Source organism: Bolinopsis microptera, chromosome 3, assembly GCF_026151205.1.
Source record: "Bolinopsis microptera isolate Bmic1 chromosome 3, MBARI_Bmic_1.0, whole genome shotgun sequence".
Taxonomy (NCBI): Eukaryota; Metazoa; Ctenophora; class Tentaculata; order Lobata; family Bolinopsidae; genus Bolinopsis; species Bolinopsis microptera.
Window position 1 is genome coordinate 4,508,106 of NC_087074.1, and position 12,783 is coordinate 4,520,888.

The following is a 12,783-nucleotide window of genomic DNA, read 5'->3' on the forward strand; positions in this document are numbered from 1 at the left end:
AGGGCGTGCTCAGGACAACTGCATCGAGTGCGTCCTCCTCCAGCTCAGCATTGAGTTATCGTTTGTCGGAGTGTAGCCCGGAACCGGTGGTGTGTCTGGGTACTGTTCCATAAATCTGCCTAGACCAACTTTGAAACTGTCTAGCAATGTGATACTCCGGAGCTCCGATGGGAGCACGTTGAAGAGCTGAGCTGCTCTAACTCTAAAGCTGTTGTCGTAATCTGTTCTTACCGACAACTGTGCGCTTTTGTTCATGGCTGGGATCTCTGCCTTAATACCATGCCTTTGATGAGACTTGAACTCGAAGCCCGTATCGTTCGGAGCATGTTCATTAAGAATTTTCCATACATGAATAATAGAATAACGCTCTCTCCGCCTCTGGAGGGACATCAACTTAAGCTTCTTCAGCCTGTCCCAGTACTGGAGATCACGGCAGCCAGATATCTTTCTAGTAAAGGATCTCTGTACAGTCTCCAGCTTTTGTATCTCTGTGACTTTTGTAGGGTTCCAGACTGGACAGCAGTACTCTAGCTTGGAGCGAACCATGCTTTTGTATAAAGTCAGCATGACTACTTGTGACCGGTCTCTAAAGGCACTCAATGTCCAAGCCGCCATTTTTCTAGCTCCTTGAACTGTCTTCTCAATGTGAGGACCCCATGACCTACTGCTGCTAACATACACTCCAAGGTCTCTGACAGTTTCCTGTGGTGATATTGCGTGTCCTTTTGGTGTAGTATACTCAACAGTCTCTGGGTAGAACGGGAGCTCTCTTAGAGCTTTTGATCCATTCAGGGGGTAGTTTACAACCTCAAACTTCTGTTCGTGTAGCTCCATGTTGTTAACACGTGACCACTCGATGACTATGTTGAGATCATCTTGCAGTAACTCCACACTACTCATTCCTCGGATAGCCCCAATCAGCTTTGTGTCGTCTGCAAAGCTGAATCCGTTACTATAGCTAATGCTGTTCAACAGATCGTTGATGTACAGGATAAATAGGATCGGTCCTAGGACTGTCCCTTGTGGCACCCCACTTGCCACTGGCTGGAAGGATGATTTGCGACCTTCAACAACGACTGTTTGTTTTCTGTTTAGCAAAAACTCTTTGATCCACCTTAAAACCTGACCACCAATTCCGTATCGACCAAGCTTGGCTAGCAGCACTGCATGGTCGACCTTGTCAAAAGCTTTGGCAAAGTCGAGGTAAATCACATCAACTTCTTCATCATTGTTGAGTGATTTGTAGATCTGTTCGATGTGACTGAGAAGCTGCGTCATGCAACTCCTCTTTTTTCTGAACCCATGCTGGTTCGTATTGATCATCATGTTCTCTTCCAAATGACGAACCAGGTTTTTTCTGATTACACGCTCAAATGTCTTTATGATGTGCGAGGTTAAAGACACTGGTCTATAGTTTGCTGGGTCCGTTCTGTCCCCCTTCTTATAGATAGGGGTGATATATTGGGTCTTTAATTCCGCTGGTATATACCCACTGCTGAACGATTCCTGCCAGAGGAGTGTAAGCGGGTCTGCAAGTTGTTCTTTGCAGGCTGTGAGTATCCTAGCAGGAATCTCTCCGTCAGGTGCGGCCGAATAGGGATCCAGTTCTCCTAATGCTTCAATGATATCTTTTCTTGTGAAGCTTAGCTCGTTGAATCCGGAATCCAGTCCCTGAGGTAATCCTTGACTCTTCATACATTCATCAATATCGGCACTCATAGGGTTACTAAATACCTTCTGGTACTGCTTCTGAAGTAACTCTGACTTGATACTGGGGTCGTCCACTAATGCCCCAGTCTCATCTCTCAACACCGGGATCGTAGATCTGGTCTTCTGGAGACGCTTGGCATACGAAAAGAAGTATTTGGGGTTCTTCTTTATTGCATCGACTGCCCGGAGTTCTTTTTTGTTCAGTTTCTCAAGGGTCCCTTCCTGTATGGAGTAACACAGCAGTGAAACCTCCGTTTTCAGTTTAGGGATTAAACTCGAGCTAGGATTCATTTCCTGTAATGCACGTATCCTAGCATTCATCTTCCTTCGTCTTCTTTTCATGACATAAACGTGCTTATTCCCTCTTCTCTTTCTTGAGGTAATCTCCGCTGCACTCTCTTTCTTTGGGGAGAACTCCAAGGTTATCTGGAGCACTGTTAGCTTGAACAATTCCAGAAAAGCGTTCAAGTCCTCGTCACAGAGTTCCCAGAGCTTCAGCCAGTCGACTTTCTGAAGGCAATCACTGATTGCCACAAAATCGGCTTTGTGATAGTCAACTGCCCTGAAAGAGTTTGGGTCGATCTTGCTGGTTTCGTTCTTCTTTCTTCCAGTCATATTAAAACCAAGCTGAATTTCGACCAAGCTGTGGTCTGATAAAGATGTGGGGTTCACCTTTACTTCTGCGACATACCTAGGAACATTTGTAAGTACAAGATCTAGGGTGCTACCTTCTCTTGTCGACTGGTTTACGACCTGTGTTAGAAAGTTACGGTCTATAAACTCTATAAAATCATGACACCTGGCTTCACTTCTTAAGCCTCCATGTTCCCAGTCTATCTCTGGATAGTTGAAATCTCCAACAACGTATATGTCTGGCACCGTTGTATTTTCTGAGATCGCGTCTATTTTGGCTTGCAGTCTGTCTAGTAAGTTCTTCCAGCCTGAAGTATCTGCTCCAGGGGGCCTGTAGACAGTAGCAAAAAGGGTGTTGCATGACTTAACATAGCACATGACCATGTTATTGCTTCTATCCTCGTAGTGATCGGTTTCTGTCACCACTAGCTGGTCATGAACATAGAGGAGGCAACCTCCTCCTACTCTCTCTGGTCTATCAGATCTAAACGATTGATAGTCTTTTATCTGCACCTGAGCGTCAGAGATGTAACTCTTTAGCCATGACTCGGTTATGGCTATGAATGGTGGGGGGCAGCTACTTCCTTCGATGATGGTTTCCTGGATGTAGGGTAGTTTCCATCTAGAGCTGCTAGTAGCTGCCGGAGATACGCTCTGCCCATTTAAGAGGACAATGGTGGAAAGTTCTGGCTGAACCACTGTGGTGCCATCATGTACGGGTATGGGGGGTAACAAATTGCTAAAACATTGATTACGTAATATGTGAACGACCCCTTAGGGTGGTGTCTTAGGTAGAGTAGAATTAGGTAGAGGCATGGGTTGTACAGTGTACACACGGGTGCATGATGACCGTTTGAGATCACTGATCCGGATGGAAGTTAGTTTTACAGCGACCTTACCGGTCTCAGTCCACTGTGCAGCATGGTGGACTGAAGCTCAACCCGCCCATCATTTCATGTTAATTTATGAACATTCAACATTGGTTGTCCAAGAGGAACACTTCGATAGAACGTAGACTAGGGACAAGATTTAAATGCATTAATTTGTGATGTAAAAAGGTGACTTATTAATAATTTAATATTATATACTAACATTTAATTCAGAAAAAACGGACTAGTGTACCTTACATGGGAAAAATCTTAATAAAACATTTCAAAACTCTCGATAGAACATATCTAACATAAAAATAATAAATTAAAGAAAAGTAATAAACAACTAAAACCTATCCCAATTCCCAAGACCAAAAATGGTTAAAATAATTTATTCTTCTGGATAAAATCCATAGTTTTCTCAACAGTTTCCTGATCAATATCACCTTCCTTCTGAAGGCTCTCCAGGATTTCCGATATGTTGAACACACTTTTAATGTTGAACTTGTTGTTGGCCAAGTTGATGTGACCCCCTTGCTGTCGGTCCAGTAACACCACACCCTCCGTAGCTTTCAGACCTGTCGGTTATCAAATATAATCCTCGGAAATGGCAGTTGTAGATTAAAATCTATTTAATTGAAATATATTATGCACGACAAATTTCAACGTTGGACAGAGAAATTTCATGGTACATTGGGGTGCCAACTACATTGTGTAATTGTGTATACTGTATAAGTAAAAGTAGAGACAAGGATTTAAACAAACCAGCTTTTTCTAGGACATCGACAGTTTCAAGAATACTCCCGCCCGTAGTAATTACGTCTTCAATGATAAGACAGGACTCTCCTGCTTCGAATATGCCTGGTGTTGTGAAATGTTCTTATTTACTGAATCTCAAAACTACAAATTTAACATGTCAAACCATAGCAAATACTATGCAATCAGCAATGGTTTTTTATAAATGAGTAGGCATATGTGCATGGTAAAAATTGACGATTTATTTCACCAATGCAGCGTCGCGCATCAACATTTAATAAATGCAGAAAATTGCGGAAAATAACTTTGCGAAGGAGGAATTTCACTGTAATTAATTAACACATGGCTAGCGTCGCGCGCAGCATAACACACGCTTAACTATACACTTAATTATAGGGGTTGATTGCCAGGGGTTGATTGCCAGGGCCCTCCGTTTCTACAACGTCCCCGAGAATAACCTTCCGAATACCTTCTCCGGGGTATTCGGAAGGTTCTCCTCAAGAACGGTGACATCAGACTGGCAGCAGTTTGAGATAGGAATCTTCATGGGGTGTGTGATATCAGTCATCTTGTTTGTCTTGTGCATGAACCTTGGGCATGAACACCTAAAGTCTAAGGTTCCGAGAAGCATTGAGTACATCAAGGATGACACACCGATACCAACTCTGAAGCTGTTTATGGACGATAGCTGTCTGACGACCGCACGTGCAGAGGATATGCAAACGTTACTCAATGTGTTTCAGAAGTACGTGGACTGGTCCAGATTTAAGTTAAAGTCCTCCAAGTCCAGAGCACTGGTGTTGAAGAAGGGAGTGGCTGTGAGGTGGGTTGAGGAGGTAGTGGTAGGAGAGGAGGAGGTGGAGAGAGAAGAGGTGTGTTTGCAGTTGGGTGGTGAGGTGATTCCGAATGTGTCAGAGAAGCCGATAAAATTCCTTGGGAGATGGATAAGAGTGGAAGGAAATGACAAATCAGTCATCGACTCAACCAAGGTCGACCTTAACACTTTTCTTCGGAGACTCGATGAAAGTTCCCTTACTGGACTCCAGAAGTGCTGGGGATATCAGTACATGGTCCTTCCAAAACTGAAGTGGCCTCTTGCCATCTATGATATTCCGATCACAACAGTTACCAGATGGGAACAGAATACCAATAGTTTCCTCAGGAAGTGGTTAGGGGTGGGGCACACTCTGAGTGGTCTTTGTCTGTTCAGTCAATCATCCAGTGTGGCCTTACCGGTGAGCAGTTTGACAGATACATGGAAGATAGAGAAGTGTCGACTGTTGCAATCCTATCAGACATCTAAGGATGACCTGATTAAAGCAGTCCAGCCCCAAGTTCGTTCTGGTAGAGTTTGGAGGCCTGAGACAGAACTGGAAGAGGCCAGAAGAGATTTGGTCTGTGAATCGGTGCGAGGGATGGTGCAACCTCAAAAAAGAGTTGGCATCGGTTTTGGTGACTGGAAAAAACCTTGGGAGAGGATGGATGAACGGGAAAGAGAGAGGGAGGTTATGCTGAGAGTGAAGGAGAACATTGAAAGAGAGAGGGAGGTGCAAGTAGGTTCTCTGGAGATGCAGAGCAGGTGGGGTGAGTGGAGAGAGCTCGTAATGAAGACGGATTTGAGCTGGCATACACTTTTTAAGTATGGTGACTCACTTATTGGGTTCATGCTAAGTGCTGTGTACGGCACCCTCTTAACCCCCTCTATGGTTTCCAAGTGGAGTGAAGATGAGGATGGGAAGTGCAAGTTATGTGAGGAGAGGATGGGCACCATTCAGCACATTTTGGCTGGGTGTAAGGTGGCCCTTAGTCAAGGAAGGTATAGATGGCGGCACGACAAGGTTCTGAAGCAGATCTCTGAACAGGTTGTCTTCCATTGTGATCGCCGAGTGAACACTTATAAGAACAAGGCCGGCGATGGAAGGCAGTTCATTGATTTTGTTCCTGCTGGGAAAAGGAAAGCAGGTACAGACGACCGGAAGGAGAGTCGTGGGTTTGGGATCCTGAGTGGGTATCGGGATTGGATAGTGCTGTCAGACCTTGAGGGGCAGCTTAAGTTTCCCAGTGAGATTGTGGAAACACGGCTGAGGCCGGACCTTGTGATATTCTCAAGGTCGGCAAAGACAGTTATTTGGTGGGAGCTAACAGTACCATCTGAAGAGCGGATCGCTGAATCGCACGAGTACAAGCTCGACCGATACAGCGGTCTGCAGGCTGAGATTCAGGCGGAAGGTTGGTGCTGTTATAATGCCGCAGTCGAAGTTGGAGCTAGGGGAGTGGTTGCGCAGAGTTTGGAGAGAGCTGCGAGGAGGATTGGTTTTAGGGGAAGAGAGCTGAAGAAGCTGGTACGGGACAGTGGGAAAGAGGCAGCCCACTGTTCCAGATGGATCTACTTGTTATCGAGAAAGAGGGAGTGGGAGTTCAGGAAGGTTGGAGCTTGAGAGTTCACTATAACATCTAGAGGTACCATAAACGTTATCTCGTCGCCAATTGCGAGCTCTAACGGGTCTCCTCAAGTGACTCTCGGATCAGATGGTGGTTCAAGGGTGGACTGCTGGGGCGCCTGACAGGAAACCGTATTGCGATTAAAGCCCCGAAACGGTGTCAGGTTGGTAACTGATGATTCTGATCCATGCTCCTGTGAGTTTGCTGTTGTATCTCAACTCACTAAACTGAGGCATCTCCGCATCTTGGGTGAATATGCGTACATCTTCATACTAAACCCAGGTGTGGCATGTGTCAGTGAATACGGGCGAGCGGATGCAATAGCGAAGGTGGTGTGACAAGGCCTAAAAGACACAGTCAGATAGTTGTCAGCTCGCTGACTGTAAGGGAGAAGGTATATCCGTATTTCGCTGCTACTGATGCAGTCCTTGATCTGGCAATCAAGGCTTCTCTGTTTTTCGTCTAACTATGTACCGTTGGGCTTGTGGAACCCGTCAGGGGGACATACATAGGTTAGAATGGTTTTGTGCACCAAGAGGAGTGAGGGAATGAGGGTTGAAGAGAGAGAGCTAGAGAGTTGTTAGGGTGGTTAGGATCAGTAGGTGGAGTGTTTGGTTGGAGCGTTCTGTTTTTGCTGTATAGCATTTTAGTCACTCCGCAGTTTATTAACTGTGTCTCAACTCTGACTGGAAAAAAGTGCAACATATTTACATACTATGCAATCAGCAATGGTTTTTTATAAATGAGTAGGCATATGTGCATGGTAAAAATTGACGATTTATTTCACCAATGCAGCGCCGCGCATCAACATTTAATAAATGCAGAAAATTGCGGAAAATAACTTTGCGAAGGAGGAATTTCACTGTAATTAATTAACACATGGCTAGCGTCGCGCGCAGCATAACACACGCTTCCTATACACTTAATTATAGGGGAGTGGTCTATATTGCGAAGGAGCAGACTTTTGTCGACATCGTAGGACCGTCGGGCCACCTCATATATCCAAACCCGATTACTTATTCCCTACGATCTTTTTGCCTTCGGCAAGAGTAGGGAAAAAAATGAGCATCACGATAAAGTTAATACAAAAAAATACAATCTTCACCTTCAACCATTTTCTTAGTGCCGTAATCTTTCATCTCTTTTCTGCGGATAACCATAGGTATATCGTGGTCCACTGAGATGACAGTTGCTATGGGGAGGGCAGTGTAGGGGACCCCGCAGATACATGTGTACTTCATACCATGTGCTGCTTCGTACAGTAATTTAGAAGCGTCCCTCATAAGTCCTGACAGTTGGGTGGTAACAGTAAGTTTTAACTTTTAGTTTAGGAACGTATAATTGTGATTATACATATTAGCGACAAGAGAAACGCCATTGTTGGACGTGAGGAGAGTGAGGACTCTTCAAACTACATTAAATTAATTCCTTCTGTAACGTCCTCAATAATGTTAAAGATTTGTAGTGTTGTAATTAGTTTAAAATGATATTTTCACTCAATCGGAAATGCAAAAACTGTTGTATTTTCCTAATATCCTAAGTGATTAAAAGTTACTAACGGGGCAAGGAAACCAGAGCTAAGTTACTAACGGGGCAAGGAAACCAGAGCTATAAGTTACTAACGGGGCAAGGAAACCAGAGCTAAGTTACTAACGGGGCAAGGAAACCAGAGCTATAAGTTACTAACGGGGCAAGGAAACCAGAGCTAAGTTACTAACGGGGCAAGGATACCAGAGCTAAGTTACTAACGGGGCAAGGAAACCAGAGCTAAGTTACTAACGGGGCAAGGAAACCAGAGCTAAGTTACTAACGGGGCAAGGAAACCAGAGCTAAGTTACTAACGGGGCAAGGAAACCAGAGCTCTCAGATCGAAGTAAACCGGACTCATTATCCCGCTCTTTAGTTTAAACTCTCCGAACTTGATGGCCCCATGTGAGTAAAGCTCCTTCACAAACTTCACCTTGTCTACTGGCTCATCTATCCCTCTTGTACACATTATCCTGTATGAGTTGAGGTCATGTGGTTGTGGGGGTTTGGTAAAATACAACAAGTATTACTCGCAGTTCGATGATTATTTTAAAGTAGAGTAGATAAAGGATGTCACATACAAAATTATCTTCAGGTCAAAAAATCAGAGTTGTTACAATACGAATGAAATCAGAAAACGAAATAATATTTAAGATCATAAAAATTCGAAATTAACAGAGTTCTATCTAAAAAGATTAAGAATAAGATATTCAATTAAAAACGTCTCTAGTCACAATACAGTGATCAATACGAAAAACATCATAAATTTAAAAACAGAGTTTGCAAAAAATATCAAATTCCAATGTCCATAATAAACTTAAAGTTCACATTATATTGATTCTACAGATCAGTCATCAATCTATGTTTATAACTAAAGGATCACTCGCTTTCAGCAGAACTCTTTCCGCTGTATCATCCACAAAGTTGATTCTGTGAATGTACTTATCCATAAAGCATGCACCTTCCTCAGAGCAGGTGAACAACTGAGAAATGTAGAAAATTGGTCACAGAAGACCTAAACTTGGTCACAGAAAACTTGGTCACAGAAGACCTAAACTTGGTCACAGAAGACCTAAACTTGGTCACAGAAGACTTAAACTTGGTCACAGAAGACCTAAACTTGGTCACAGAAGACCTAAACTTGGTCACAGAAGAAGTATTCTTAAACGCTTTTACGAAGAATTCTGGCGAACTTATAATACGCTGTTTTAAAACAAACCAATAGCAAAACAAGTAGTTGTACTGGTTTAAGATGACATACCGTGATAGCAAGATCTGCAGCCCCAGAAGCTACAAGTGGAACCTGTACCACGTGATCAGTAACGGGTACCTCGTGACTCTCCCTTCCGTGTGTCGTGTAGTGGGTTATCTTGATGATACTAGGAGCGGAGGTGTTAAGATGCTTGGTGAAGGACAGGGAGAGTGTCAGAGATGTTGTGTGCTCCTGTGGGATTCAGGATTAGGAGATTAGGGGGGGGGGGGGGGGGGGGGGCACTGGTAGTAGACAACTGACAACTGGGAAACATTGAAAATTCCTATTTTCATAAACTTATCTTAAATAATAGAATACCACCTTAATTTCAAACTAACCATCAAAACAAAACAAATGTCAATCTAAGCAAAACTCAATTCGATATTGGCTGAAATAAACTTCACCTCAGTGAGGACCCAAGAGACCCCCGTACTACTGGATACCCTGGCTCGGTCGACTACTCCCACCTCCCAGCTCTCCGAGTTCTCCCCTAACTTCACTACTCTTACTGCGTGGTTGTTAGTGTCCGCTACGTACACACACCCACTTTGTGGGTCGTGGGTGAGTCCTGATGGCTCCGACAGACCTGTAGGTATACTTGTATGAGGAGCATTAAATAGAAATGTATGTTATCTTATGTTAACTTTTATGTAGACGTTAAAATTGTAAACGCTGCTAAGATGGAACAGCAATGGAGTGCAGCAAATTTCGCAAATTAACAATTTTCTCAACTTCTTTCTTTACGGAGGAAAATATCAGAATCTAGTAAGATCATATTACCTACCAGTTATTTGAGAGCAGGTCGAAACGACGCGAGATTTGGTTTGGATTTGCTTTATCTTGTGATTGTAGGAGTCAGCTACCAGAAGAGTCTGGTTACCATGGTTACCAGTGATTGTTATTCCTATCGGGTGTTGTAACTTGGCTGTCGTTCCTGGTAGGAGGAGGATCGTCAGTTGTACAAGAGGGAAAGTTGTTTGACTCAGATTATTTTGGAAAATTTCTCATCTTATTGTTCAATGGACTTACTCGAACAGGCGCTCGCTAACTTTCAATTTTGTTTCCTATAAAATTGGGTGCAAATTGTTCTAATAAGTCGTAGAATTTACAAATTAAAGAAACTAACTATTTGACAATAAATTATAACAGTACCTTTTCCGTCCACATCTCCGTAAGAGAAGAGGTCGGAAGGGTCTAGGCCTCCCCCAGCCACGTTCTTCACAGCAAAAGAAGGAAGTTCCACGGATCTTACCGTGCTGCTCTCGCTGTCTGCCACATACACGAACTTACTACCGTCATAACTTAGTCCTGGCGGGGGAGATGGTTTTACATTCGGGTTTAAACAAGACTGTGGGGGGCGGGGAAGATGGTTTTACATTCGGGTTTAAACAAGACTGTGGGGGGCGGGGAAGATGGTTTTACATTCGGGTTTAAACAAGACTGTGGGGGGTGGGGGAGATGGTTTTACATTCGGGTTTAAACAAGACTGTGGGGGGGGGGGGGGGAGGGGGGGGGGGAGATGGTTTTACATTCGGGTTTAAACAAGACTGTGTGGGGAGATGGTTTTACATTCGGGTTTAAACAAGACTGTGGGGGGAGATGGTTTTACATTCGGGTTTAAACAAGACTGTGGGGGGGGGGGGGGGAGCTGGATCATCGCTGATATGATATGTATATAGGGTTTCTATTATGAGAACGGAAGTGTGACAGTTTAGAATTTCAGTACGTGTCGAACTACAGTGCGTATACCCTCCAACATTAGAGTTTAGAGTAGAGAGAACAACATGAAACAAAGAAATTACATTCGTCGTCAAAACAAAGGGCCACTTTGTTTTAAAATGTGGTAGTTTCTTAGTTTTTATTGCGATCTATTTACACATTAAATTATCCAAATTATTTGAGACAATGGATATAATGAGGTCGAAAGAGCAGTTTCCTTTGTCGGCATGAAAACAAAAACTTGCTCCATGTTTCATACATGAAACGTATAGTTGGATACATAAGTTTCGTTTGCTTTGTCGGTGTCCGAAAGCAACCTTATTTTACTTCAAATCAAATCCTCTTATTGTTGCTTTAATGTAACGTCCAGTCCCTAAGGGCTACGGATCGCTAATTGATTGACGTGAAGAAATTATCATTTTGCGCGTGAAGTGATTGATTTGCTTCAGAAGTCTTAAACGTTTGATTATTTTAAGTAGAAACTGAAGGTCGATCCATCAGTGCATGACCAGCCAAATTAGTCTGAAGTCCAGCTCCCTGTTATTTGCTTAACCTTAACCGGGGCAGGAGGTAATCATAACCCTAATTGGGGTTTAATTGTGTTAATATGTTAGGGTTATAATCACTTCCTGTAATAGGGTTATGATCACTTCCTGTGTCGGTTCTCTGCAAAAAGGGGGTCGAAGGGTCCCTACTTTATCACTTTCCTCGTTCTATTCTTAAAATTCAAAACGTAGGAGGCATCCTTAGTATTTGTAGTTCCTACTTCCACGTCACCTTCATTTTCCAGGTCACCCTATGTTTACATAGAGTTTCAGTGTACGTGCGTGTTGGTATTATATGTTTATTATATTTTAGCACATCAGTATTTGCTGCATCGAGATATAAATCAATAGTACTGTCAACAGCTAAAAATATCAAAATTTGTTGTCTATTATTTCTTGAATCTTCATTCCAAGACAAAATGGAATGTCCGTATGGAAGGAAGTTTAGCAGTACTCAACAGTCAACTTCGGTGTACGCTTTCTAATGATTCATATATTAAGACGCAATGAAACTACCGGACCACGATGTCCGGTAAATCCTCAATAAATCCTCAGTAAATGTATTTGTTTTTTGAATTTTCAACAACATTGGTAGCTTCTTTGATTTGTCCTACAATATTTCCTACCAGAGGGTTGAGCGAAGGAGGCTTTGTGAGGGTAAGAGTTGTTCTTGTTAGCTTCGTCCCCACTGCCAGCCAGTCTCCACGTAGTAGAGGCTTTATATTCAGTATTCTTACCTGACCAGGGTTCGTGTTAAATGTTAAGATTATATCTGGTCGTCAGAACCGGTTGGAAAAACAAAAACAAAAGTCGGTCCTTTCTACTTAGGCATTTACTCAGGTATTTGTTAACCAATGAATGATTTGAACTTCCTGCATTCTTTCCTGTTGACATTTTAGAATTATTATTGGGATAATGAATCATTTATGGACATTCTATCCTATTTAGTGGCAGTCGATGGGAAGCACAGTTTTGTAATATAGCTACATAATGAAGTTATGAAATCGTAAATTGTTTGAGTAAAGGAAAGGAGGATACATTATCACAATAATAATACTATCTGAAATGTTAACAGGAAAGAATGCAGGAAGTTCAACTCATTCGTAATGATAAGATAATTTGAACTAACAGACAGAGGCGATACATAAGTGCGGTGGGTGCGGAATTGACCAAATACCGCATTTTTTACACATCATCCGTTATTCGTTCTAGCAGATCTAGATTTGAGGTTATTTATTTATTTATTATACACAGAACCAGTGGCTACACAAGATTAAATTGCAAAGTTATTGGATACATCATTGCCCATTTGTTTGTTAAACATTCTATG

The 12,783-nt window shown here is 42.8% G+C and overlaps 5 protein-coding genes across 6 annotated transcripts in view; 2 read left to right on the forward strand and 3 right to left on the reverse strand.

Annotated features, from left to right (window-relative positions):
• LOC134812866 (uncharacterized) overlaps positions 1 to 12,783 on the forward strand; it is a 912,489-nt gene that overhangs the window by 220,333 nt on the left and 679,373 nt on the right. The gene's annotated exons all lie outside the window — the stretch shown is intronic.
• LOC134812558 (uncharacterized) lies at positions 10 to 2,727 on the reverse strand. The gene has a single exon (XM_063820041.1). The coding sequence runs from the start codon at positions 2,725 to 2,727 to the stop codon at positions 10 to 12; it is 2,718 nt and encodes a 905-aa protein (XP_063676111.1).
• Positions 3,386 to 12,783, reverse strand: part of LOC134812865 (NHL repeat-containing protein 2-like) — a 72,619-nt gene continuing 63,221 nt past the window's right edge. For both annotated transcript variants that reach the window (XM_063820450.1, XM_063820451.1), the window contains 9 exons: positions 12,080 to 12,190; positions 10,342 to 10,497; positions 9,974 to 10,123; positions 9,594 to 9,775; positions 9,199 to 9,381; positions 8,253 to 8,920; positions 7,516 to 7,698; positions 3,978 to 4,073; positions 3,386 to 3,790 (listed from right to left, as the gene is read on the reverse strand). In XM_063820450.1, the coding sequence (XP_063676520.1) occupies positions 8,792 to 8,920; positions 9,199 to 9,381; positions 9,594 to 9,775; positions 9,974 to 10,123; positions 10,342 to 10,497; positions 12,080 to 12,190 (911 nt within the window). In that variant the 3' untranslated portion in view covers positions 3,386 to 3,790; positions 3,978 to 4,073; positions 7,516 to 7,698; positions 8,253 to 8,791. The remainder of the gene's footprint in view (positions 3,791 to 3,977; positions 4,074 to 7,515; positions 7,699 to 8,252; positions 8,921 to 9,198; positions 9,382 to 9,593; positions 9,776 to 9,973; positions 10,124 to 10,341; positions 10,498 to 12,079; positions 12,191 to 12,783) is intronic.
• On the forward strand, positions 4,553 to 6,406 carry LOC134812561 (uncharacterized). Its single transcript, XM_063820043.1, has one exon. It carries the CDS (start codon positions 4,553 to 4,555, stop codon positions 6,404 to 6,406), a length of 1,854 nt encoding a protein of 617 aa, XP_063676113.1.
• LOC134812564 (uncharacterized) lies at positions 6,551 to 8,406 on the reverse strand. Its single transcript, XM_063820047.1, has 3 exons — positions 8,253 to 8,406; positions 7,516 to 7,698; positions 6,551 to 6,654 (listed from the first exon to the last, which is right to left on the reverse strand). The coding sequence occupies exons 1-3, from the start codon at positions 8,404 to 8,406 to the stop codon at positions 6,551 to 6,553; spliced, it is 441 nt and encodes a 146-aa protein (XP_063676117.1).